General features: G+C 38.1%; 2 protein-coding genes across 3 annotated transcripts; both read right to left on the bottom strand.

Annotated features, from left to right (window-relative positions):
- Positions 1–140: 140 nt before the first annotated feature.
- Positions 141–8,941, bottom strand: Osbp (oxysterol binding protein). 2 transcript variants are annotated; one of them, XM_011312248.1, is made up of 8 exons: positions 8,622–8,941; positions 7,330–7,395; positions 5,971–6,176; positions 5,063–5,319; positions 4,729–4,921; positions 2,628–3,406; positions 2,184–2,563; positions 141–2,018 (listed from the first exon to the last, which is right to left on the bottom strand). In XM_011312248.1, exons 1-8 carry the CDS (start codon positions 8,747–8,749, stop codon positions 1,655–1,657), a joined length of 2,373 nt encoding a protein of 790 aa, XP_011310550.1. In that variant the 5' UTR covers positions 8,750–8,941; the 3' UTR covers positions 141–1,654. The 2 variants fall into 2 exon arrangements, with proteins under 2 accessions (XP_011310550.1, XP_011310551.1); XM_011312249.1 differs by lacking the exon at positions 7,330–7,395.
- Positions 7,404–8,615, bottom strand: LOC105270979 (uncharacterized). Its single transcript, XM_011312247.1, has 2 exons — positions 8,160–8,615; positions 7,404–7,853 (listed from the first exon to the last, which is right to left on the bottom strand). Exons 1-2 carry the CDS (start codon positions 8,313–8,315, stop codon positions 7,701–7,703), a joined length of 309 nt encoding a protein of 102 aa, XP_011310549.1. The 5' UTR covers positions 8,316–8,615; the 3' UTR covers positions 7,404–7,700.
- Positions 8,942–10,655: the final 1,714 nt, after the last annotated feature.

Below are 10,655 nucleotides of genomic sequence, written 5' to 3'. Positions count from 1 at the left end.
ATTCAGTAACGAAATAGAAGGGAACCTGATGCTTGTCTCTGATCCGATTTCCTGGGGTTCGCAGAAATTTCTCGAAAATTCCAAATTGAAAATTCGATTAGGATAAAGATAAGAGTAGGTGAAGAAAAATCGTAATGAACTCGTTGTTATAATCTGCTTTAATCGTTAAATACTTTATATAAAATGTACAATTCTCTCACGTTCACTGCACACTCGCACCACTCCATTAATTAATTCGTCAATTAATTAATAATTAACACATCATTTACGTTGGTAGAAACAACATAAAGTGACTCGGCGTTAAACCCAATTAATCTGTCACTTCCTTATTTGCATACTCAATTACTTGTGTTTTCCTACATTCTACTATACAAGTTTCAGCAAACGAACAAACCATAGGCACTTTGACAACAAACTCATCATTAAGCGATTGAAAAGTGTCGGAAGCAAAATTTAGTCAGCGATTCTTAACAATTTTTTCATCGATACTATCAATTGTGCATGAAAATAATTTTAATCGATGCAGTAAAGTAGAGGATAGTCTTTACTTTCTTGAAATTTTTTTAGGATGATCCTCTCACCTCTTTGCCTCAGAGTCAATCAATTATGAAGTAACTGTCATCTGCGAGCATTAATACAAAAAATTTGTAATCTACAAAGCACGTTAACCGCCCCAATACAGATGAACCTTAGAGTCTCATAAATCGATCATTTTTCCTTCAACATTTTCATCAATAATAACCATTCCTTTATCAATTATTAAATTTTATTAATTTCATTAATAATTAAATTTGTATTTATATTTGTTTGTTTACAGATATAATATATCATCTTTTCATTGATTACTTTGACTATTTAAATTATAGTACAGCCTGGGACTCGTTTGAAACACATACCGGTCTCAAAACTATTTAATAAACTTTTAATCCCCCTCATGATTTCCTTATTACTTCTTAACGAACAAGAGGAGATAAATTTTTTCACTTCATGCTCGTCTGCTCCATCAATTCGCGCAAATTTGTCGCTTCAGATCTTGATAGTGTGCGGATTAATGAATGAACTGTGTCAAGAAAAATCATGAAAACCCATAAAAATAAATTTCAATTTGGTTTCGTCTTCTCCAGCTTTTCGTTCCGCTTATTAAGCTTCTGAATTGGTTACTTGGAAGCTCTCGGTGTTTTCGTCAGTTTGCCATTTTTATAGCCTCCCCGATTCGCCCTTAGCCCGTCAGCGAACGCTTGTTCATTGGATGCGATTAAAAAATCCACGGAGTACTAAAAATATGATTTTTAATTCACACAAAATAGCAGAAGGGTAAAACGTAATTAATTATTTTCAAGACGGAACGTCGAAAATTTTTTATTGCTAATTTTATCAGCTACAAAAAAATTCCTCAGACTCTCTCTAAAGTCTAACGTCACCGAGATAATCACATATTCCATGAAAATTCAAATAATTACGATTCACCACTTCCCTATTATTGAACAATAATTCGCCTGTATGAAATTAAACTCTCCGGAATTTTTGAAAGAATACAAAATGGAATCAATGGGGCAATGAAAAAGTAAGAACGACTCGAAGGAAAAACACGATTTCACGGTATCGCGATGTTGTTTGTCTAATCGATATTGAAGTCCAAAGAGAATTGAGAAACCTAGAATATCTGGGGACATCTGCTCCAGTCACCCCTGCTCTTGCAGTCCCAGTATTCACCGTTGTAGTTATGACAGACACTATCTGTATACTTGTCCTGTTCTTTCTTGAACCAGACCGCTTCATAGGGAGTGTATGGTTTGCCCTCAGCAGCTGATTTTTCAGCCTCGGCCTCTCGAGCGCGTCTCACGATTCTCTGTTTCTCTTCGAGGTGCAATTTCACAGCATTAGCTTCATCCCAGAGTCCATTCTCCATTAACTTCTGATCGGGTCTCAACCTCGAATCAGTCGGAGCCACTCCCTCCTCAGGTTCATTCAACTGACATGCCAACTCGGTAAAATTGTAGTATTTATCAGAATCCGCACTGCAAACAGAAAATAGATATCATTTAAATAATAATATAAAAATAATAAATATTTGAATAATTCTGATTGAATCTCCCTCTGGTGAAATTATTCATATTAATTACGGCGCAATTAGTCAGTTACATAAATGACGAAAATCAATTGGGAGAGGGCAATGGACTTACGGTGGCATTCGACGCTTCCAGGCCAGAGTGTAAGGTCCAGTCTTAAAGACCGGATTGTCTGGGCTGCCAGAAGTACTAATAACAGGTGCTATTTCAATTTTCGAGTCCCATGTACCCTGTACAACCCACTTGACCTCTTTATTGGCATTCATAACGACACCCTTGACCTTACGTTGACTGTCACGTGAGAAATAAGAGTATGGAATGTACTTGAGATGACACTTTGTACCATCACTGTGATTTATTATGTCCGTATCACCACTCTGGTCGACCCATAATTTTCCTACTATTATATTGTGCACAGTAGTTGTTACTTTACGCCATGTGTAATGATTTTTATTCGTGTTGAATTCTAAGTGTACTGTACCCAGAGGAATCACCTAAAACAAAAAAATGGCATTTCATTAATATCATTGACCCGTCAGTACAAAATTGTCCAATTACCTGCAGATATTTCCCACGAAATTTGGAAGCCATTGTAAACTCTTGCCAGCACTTCCACGTTTTTCCCTCGCAAAATTGCGCCAACATGGGTGGATGGTGTGAGACTTGTTCAGAAATTGCCTTCCACCCCAAATCCTCGGTTCTATCACACTCGTAAGTCTCCCCCAGAAGTGGATTGAACGGTTTTCCAGTTCGTGCTGCTGTTGTCGAATAAGTTGAGACAGTGAATGCAGCAATGTACGCCATTTGTTCACAGCTGTCTGTGCACTGTTCAGCCTTGTCTAGGATATTTGCGTACTCATAATCTTCGGTGAGACGTTGGAGCATACTCAATGGCTCGGAGAAATTCACTGGCATCGGAATTTTTGACAATTCTTTGCCAATGCAATTTTTCATTATGCTCCATAAATTCAGAGGATAGTTGGGTTTATCTGGAACCCTTGTTCGACGCTTACGCTTTCCTGAGGGTGTTACCCCAGCACTGGTACTCCCATTGTTAACATTATCAATTTCTCTACTTCTCGATGTTTGTGCAACTGCAGTTGAGTCAGTCACAATAAGGAATGAATCGGACGTATCGTTCGTTGACATTGGTGCTGGATCTCCTTCTGAGCTTGATCCATCATCACTACCCTGTGAATCGTTTCTATTTCTCGTTCTCGATATCGAGTTGCCCGTTGTTCCACTAGGTATGTTCAATGTAAATGTGTCTGACTCCTGGGCATCGTAAAACTCCACATTGTCCTCGTCCTCAGACTGTGGATTGCTGGTTACAGCATCTGCCATTTTACAAACAAGTAATGGAAAACAAAACAAATTAATGAGGAAATCATTCTGATCACCTGTGTGGGGTAGAAGTTGCCTATATTCAACAACTTTTACTAACGAAAAATACTCCGAGTTGGAATAATAACAGAATTTTTATGGATCAGGAAATACTAAAAGATGCGGATGAATAATGACACGCGGATGTTAAAACGACGAATTTATCAGGAAACTCGAGAAACTTTGTTATCATTTCGCAATGAATTGTATTTCGTTCGATAAATGTGTTGACAAATTGTGTCTGTTAACTCTGCTGGGAACAAATTAAAATTCCAGACATTTTTATAAAATGCTTCCCTTAAAAATCCTCTTCTGGTAATTAATTTCAAAATCACCCATAGTCGAAGGCTAAATAATTTCCTAAAATAAGCTCTAAAATTTCTATTTCCTACAATGTTTCCCCGACAAATACCACTTTACGGCTTCACCACGTGGATATTTTTAGAATAAAAAAAGTACCCCGATAATTAAAAATCCCCGAATAATTTCCTCGATGTCCCTAAACCTCGAGTAATGTTGTAACCCCTCATCACGATTATCCCAAGCTTACAGACGTCTTTAACACGTCGGAGCATTTAAAAACGACTGAACCGAACGTCTGCAATAGACAATAATTGGCTTGTTAAAATCCACCTTTGCCATCACCTCTTAGGCATGTCAATGTCGCAATCATGCATCCAATCGCCTCATGATATAATGAGAAGTGCAAGAAAAAAAAAGAGATAAAACCTGTGCGAGCTGTTGATTAATCAACTGCTCCGAACTCTGATTTGTGTCGTTTCCCCTCGCAACTGTCACTTTCCACTCGGGACTATTCTAATTTCACTCGTGATTTTTTTTTCACCACCCGCTGATTTCATTCGCACTAGGTCAATTCATCGAAATTCAAAGGTACATTTTACTGAGAATTTGAGCAAATGGGAGGGAATGGCACTAATGGATTGACAGAGCTGTCAGTAGTCTGGTCAATGGACGAGTGCCAAACTCGAGTGATCACAAGGCGGTTTTCTTGAGATTGTGTAGTGCATTTATGCATGATCGAACACACGAGTGTGATATTAACATGGCGATAAGCGGGAAGGAACCCTTAACGCCATCTCCAGTGATTTTTTTTATTGGAGACATTGGAAATAATTGGAGCACACGAAACCAAACGAAATCAATTCAAACGTTCCAGTGCTGTTTTTATTAAAGTTTCGTCGACATGAAACTTTCATAGATAATCTTAATTTCTCAATGAAGTAAGCATAGATGTTGTGATAAGAGGAGTAATTACGTGAGGATCGATGACTTCCCGTTGAGAGGGCAGCTGGAAGGGCGTGTTGGGCTGCCTCTTCCAGGTGGGAGTGCTGTCTCGCCAATTGTTCCACCATTTTTTCAATCCTTACTTTCTGGTCTCTCTCGTGCTGGAGAAGCTTCTCCCATTTGGGCTCTTGTTGTTGAGCCGATTGAAGAAAATCATTACTCCTCTGCAATTTTAAAAATACCCATTACACTGATTGAAGCTTTCACAAATATTTCAATGTTTCTTCTCCTATATTGCCAAAAATACTCAAATCAAGGCGCGAATCTGTTCATTGGCATTGAAATTATTTGCATGATTAACTCACATTAATCATGGCGTTAGCTGCAATGCGGAAAAGTGTAGCCCTCTCGCTGACGGTTTTTATTTTAGTCATCATGGCTTCTGGATTATTAGGCTCCAGAGACTCCAGATCCATGAGTGAACGAGTGAGCATCAAGCCTCTTTTGGATATCAAATCGTAGCAACTCTGAAGATCCTCGAGTCTTTGAGTGAGATCCTTAGTTATCGAGGCATGCTCCCCTTTCTGATTGTCGCTGTCTTGGTACTCCTCCTCCTCTTCTTCTGAAACAAAGCGATCCTCGCATGGAGTGTGGCTCACACATCATCTGGCAGATAAAAATTTCTCAAAAAAATTCTAGTACCAGCGTACGGAAAGAGAAACTAAGAAATTCGTGGAGTGCGATTTTTTGGAGTTATCCCACTATAATTCTCGCTCGCTCAAGCAATTCCATTTGTTCAATCAAATTTACTCACATTTTCGTTTCGATTTAACAAGTAAATGGAACACAAGATTGGACTAAAGCGTTATTTTTCCAATGGTTCCTGATTTACAAATCAATCAGTGTTCATAATTAATAAGGGGTAATTGGGTAGAGAAATGAGTGTACGTGCAACCAGTCGTGATTTAGGATAAAACGCGCAAACATGACATGGCAGCGTTAATTAATAGTTTTCACTGAATAATTCAATTAATTCGACATGAATAAATCATTCTCAATATCTCTGCCATCGAAAACCCTGAATAAAAAACCGTATGAAGTAAAAATATAGCGATTCAGAAATAAATTCAGCAGCGAAATTATCAACTTTTTTTTTGTCGGGCTAGTGCAGAGTAATGTAACTTTTCTTTCAAAACCTCTGTACCCTGCTATAGGTAATTCCTAGGATGCAGACGAAAAAGGGTAATAGTGTGAATAATAATTCAATGCAAACCTGACTCCATGGCCTGTATGGCTTTAGCCTTAGCGAGTTCCAGTGCAGTGACCCACTGCTGACGTTCGACCTCGGTGGCTGCCTTGATATGAAATGTTTGTGTACCTCCATTACTGACGACGAAGGTGCACGCATCGACGGTGTGAATTAAGGCACCATGTAGTGAAATAGCACCTCTGCACGTGTGAGCCATTTCAGCTGGATTTCTGAAGAATTTATTAAAAACACACGAGTTTCTCGGTGCAACTCGATTACGCTTGATCTATTGATATTGGATACACCGATATCAAGACGATATTGATATATCCTCACACACCAGACACCAGAATCGAATTTCTTGGCTTGACATTAGTCTTAGAATGAAGTTTAGCGTGAATAATTGAAAATAAGTAAATTATAAATAATATTTTGATTGAATGATTCTAATCCAGTAGCGACGTGTTGAAAAAATGAAGTGAAGCGTGAAGTCAAATTCTACCAATTCGCTAGTGAATTGATTTGGTGAGTGATGAAAAGGGCAGTGGGCGATGACGTGAGAGTGCTTTTATCATGCAGAAATCAATAATTACCACTTGATTCAATAGGGAAGTGGTGAAACATTGAAATAGTCACTTTTAGTTATTGCATACAGCTTACTTTGCAAATAAACCATCGGGGTCAGCATTTAAATGACCAATAAACACGAACAAATGATAAGAAAGATCAATCCTGAGTGATTATAAGCGTTTCACTTCGCTAAAGAATTGATAATTATCTCAATAATTAACGACTAATCGAGAAAAAAATGTTCGTTAATTTTTTCACTGCCAACAAAGTGCATTCTTGATAAATGAGACTTGTTGCACGTGTTTGCCGTTTCCGAGTAATCACCGGGGCGATAGGAAATGCTCGATTGGTTCTGATTTGATCTCGAATCGTATCAGTGAATATAATCGGCAGATGGAAATATCTCTGAGCACCGAATTATTCAGTCTATGCAAAGTATCGATATGAAGATTATGCAATTGTGACGTGAGTTCTTCTAAGTGCCAAATTACTCGTCAGGACCTTTTGTTGGCCAGAAATTGAGTTCTCACAGATGCGATTTTTACATGTTCTGAAATGGTAGTAGCTCTCATTCTTTTGACAACCGTGTGATCTAAAAATCAAACTATCGAAAAAATGCTTCCAACAACTGCCGCGGGAACTCGTTGAATGATAAAAATGATCAATGAGAAATAAAATTCATGGAAAGACCTGTCATTACCGTGTTGGTCAATAAATTTGTCCAATTGGGCAATAAACAGTTTAATGACAATCTCGTAACGTTTTGTTTTCAAATGGTCAGCTGCGAATTTTTTTTTTCTCTTTTTTACTTACTCGGAGGCTCTGCCAGACCTCCGCTTGCGTCGCGTCGATATCTTTGGCCCCCCCGTTGGTTCAGCCCTAAACAGTCCACAAAACAATTGTGCATTTGGTGGTTTTTCAATAATAATTTTAGATTTTTCTTTTTTTAATCTACCGTTGGTTCTCATCATTTTGTTTTAAACATTATTTTTTATGAATTCTCATCGTTGGAATCACGTTTATCACGTGGGAAAATACTGGGAGTGTTATTACGATAATAATTGGAAAAAACGTTTTCTTTTTGTTGTTAGGAATTAGTTACAATGGTTAATTTCTTTTTTCGTCGTTCTGTGGGACGACAGGGTTAAGGGGGTGTAGGATCTTTTTCGGGTGTTTATCAGGCCTCAAAAGGATGTTAATCCACCGATGAATAAAGCAGCCCGAGTCCCTGAATGTGTTGTCAGACGAGATAAACAATCAGGAGTCAAATGTGAAGTGAAACTCGTCCAAAATGTTCCACATTGTTTTGCGAATATCCCCGAAACTATTTGGTTCATCTAAAAATATTTTAAAGATTATTCATGACAAATCTTTAAACCACATTTCGATCTTTCTTCAATTCCAAGGCCTCGTAATGAATTTCTGCAATTCATGGCGTTGATGATTATTTTCTTTTGTGACAAAAATCAGGATTCAGTCAAGTATTGATTATAAGCAGTGCGTGTATATCTCCAAGTGCCGACAAGTATTTAAAACATTGAGTGTATAGGTGATTTGACGTTTAACTGGTTGCTCTTAGAGATTTCTCAATGAGCTCCTCCCCCCCAAAATTTCCTAGGTGACAGTAGAAAGCCTCCCCTGACCTTTCCCCCTGCAAAGATATTCGCAAAACACCGCAGACCGTCAACTTCACACAAATCAACTATGAAAACTCGAGCATAATAGACAACAGACAAGCTCTTGTATTCCATCAGATCCTTCTGTTTTAACTCAATATCACTGCCAACGTTCGTCAGCATTTTCTATTCCAACTAACCACAGTGATCAGAATTTTGAGGCACGCAAAGCAGAGCCAAGTATGTGTTAATGTACACAGGGACAGAGATTGGTCCTCGCGATGAAAAAAAAACTACCCAACGAGTACGAGATCATTGCGCATTGAAATAATTGGAGAAGGGTTGTGAAACACATGACGAAAATGCAGGTGGAACACTGGATATTAATTATTTTCCAACGTTTCTGAATGACGCATAAATTATTAAACGTCACGAGAGAATGTAGACGTCATTGCTGAGTGTTAATTCATTCGCAATGGAGCTTTGTACCTGTAGTATGACAGGAGGCCATTTGACAGGACGAACCATCGTCGTTGGTATCCTTTCAAGTAATTAGTCCACTTGAAGAGCCAACCCCTCATCTCCTGGGCGCCGTGCTGGGGCTTTGAATCGCCCATGTTAGGATTTTTTAGGGGAACACTCAACTCACGGGATAAAATAACGGTGAAATTTAATGAACGACCCGTGGGGGTGTGGGAATTGTTTTTGGGGGTCTGTTAGCACTTTTTTTGGAGCATACGAGTGCATGCGAAACACTATTTACTTCGTTGGAGGAACGACTGATCTAGACACGTACACATAACCCATTGCGTACCGCCATTTTGAAATAGACACGTTCGTCAGATTGGGGACAAGTACCATTGGCTCCCTGTTCCCGCCACTAATCGGGGATTTTCAATTTGGCTTTGAGATTTTTCACTTATACCGTAATACTGTCAACTATATCAGTACTTATTTTATTTTCTCCCTATTGTTTCTATAAAAGCAGAAATCAATATTGCGTGGATAGCATGGGACAATATTCCTCTGAATTTTATATTTTTCAAAATTCCACCTATATATTTCATTTTCCTGGGAGGCTCGCAGAATTGAATGCATAAATTATCGAAATAATAAGTTCATTGATTCACGGGAATCGTCTAGACCGCACGAATGTTCGATGTCACACATATAATTGTCGTCACGAAACCCGTATACCAAGGATCATATAACATTGGTACATTTTTATGAAAAATTTCTTGCAATTCTCTTTATTGGGAAGTAATGAGTGTCGAATATGGTAAGAAAGAGTTTAGTGGAAAAACAATTCCTAGAACCAGATAGATAGCATCTTCAATGGAATCATAAAAACACTTGTTTTCACTTGCAGGGACATGGGATTAGATGTTGCGGGTACCTGACTTAAATTATTAACATTGTTGCCAGCATCGTCATCAAATACTCATCGACCATTAATAATACTCGTCAATGACATAGTGTTTATCCCACAAATGCGAAATTACCCCGATCTCTCATTTTCCTTATCGTGCAAATGCAGTATTGTGCGGTATGGAAGGCTTGTCCTCATTTGGATGAGAATACAGAGGTTTTTAGACGCTTCAGAGAAATCATATGCAGATAGAAATAAATTCTTGCTATCGGAAAAAAATCATACGGGCAAAAAAAATTGACAGAATGATTTTCTATAATAAAAACATAATTATTTTGTTAATAAGTCTCAAAGTCAATGATCGAATTCCTGAGAAGTATTTCTTCGTTACAAAAAAATTTACATAATTGTCGATAATTCTATTCCCAAGACTAGGTTGCATTCGATGTATTTTCAACACTCAAAAGAATTTTCTGCGAACGAGGTCTGAGTAGAATTGCTAATATCGCTGAATGGAGTGGTCCTGAAGACGATGTTCCCATCTATTTTTCCTCCTTCTTCAAAGAAATAAATTATTTCTTGAAATTTCCCTGCAACTTCCCCGAGCAAATGCCGCGCTAAGTTTTTCCCATGTAAATCATTTGCACGCCAAAATATCAAAATGAGAAATCATTTCCGTAATTATCGTTACTTGCAGTTTCTCGAATTCCACGGAATTCCTCATCGAGGAAATCCCTCCGTTTCTCAATTAATATCATTCAAAAATTCTACAAGAAAACTATAAAAAAATACGAACTTATGAAATTCCTAGAATGATTAATCGGCCATGACATAAAAAGGGACTCAAAAAGTTAAGACGTGTTATTTATCAGAAGACCCTAAACTTCGTGTCCTAGAATTCGGTCCCCCACCTCCAACGCCCACCTCCGCGATTTCGAAATTGGGGATTTCTTAATTCAATAACCGGATCAACAGAAAGATTCCGGTAATTCCCCTTCTCTCATTCGAGGCACGATAATTTTGTGTGAATGTACTCATAAAAAATAAAATCGTACGCTTGATTCTCAACATTTCGTTTGAAATCAAAGAATGGGGGAATTTTTCACTGGAATCGTGGTTATTTACCACTGACAGAGAATATTCAATAAAATCGT

The sequence above is a fragment of the Fopius arisanus genome, unplaced genomic scaffold (genome assembly GCF_000806365.1).
Source record: "Fopius arisanus strain USDA-PBARC FA_bdor unplaced genomic scaffold, ASM80636v1 scaffold00098, whole genome shotgun sequence".
Lineage (NCBI taxonomy): Eukaryota > Metazoa > Arthropoda > Insecta > Hymenoptera > Braconidae > Fopius > Fopius arisanus.
The sequence above is the reverse complement of the archived record's forward strand: the minus strand, read 5'-3'. Positions and strand labels throughout refer to the sequence as shown.

What these genes read in the sequence shown, in the direction of transcription:
- LOC105270979 (XM_011312247.1), bottom strand. Translation starts at nt 8,315, where the DNA reads ATGCTGACGAACGTTGGCAGTGATATTGAGTTAAAACAGAAGGATCTG. An exon ending in ATATCTTTGCAGGGGGAAAG is followed by an intron (nt 7,854 to 8,159) that starts GTCAGGGGAGGC and finishes AAATATTTTTAG; the next exon opens with ATGAACCAAATAGTTTCGGG.
- Osbp (XM_011312248.1), bottom strand. Translation starts at nt 8,749, where the DNA reads ATGGGCGATTCAAAGCCCCAGCACGGCGCCCAGGAGATGAGGGGTTGG. An exon ending in AGGTCTGGCAGAGCCTCCGA is followed by an intron (nt 6,177 to 7,329) that starts GTAAGTAAAAAA and finishes TAAATTCTTCAG; the next exon opens with AAATCCAGCTGAAATGGCTC. An exon ending in CATACAGGCCATGGAGTCAG is followed by an intron (nt 5,320 to 5,970) that starts GTTTGCATTGAA and finishes GCTTTGTTTCAG; the next exon opens with AAGAAGAGGAGGAGGAGTAC.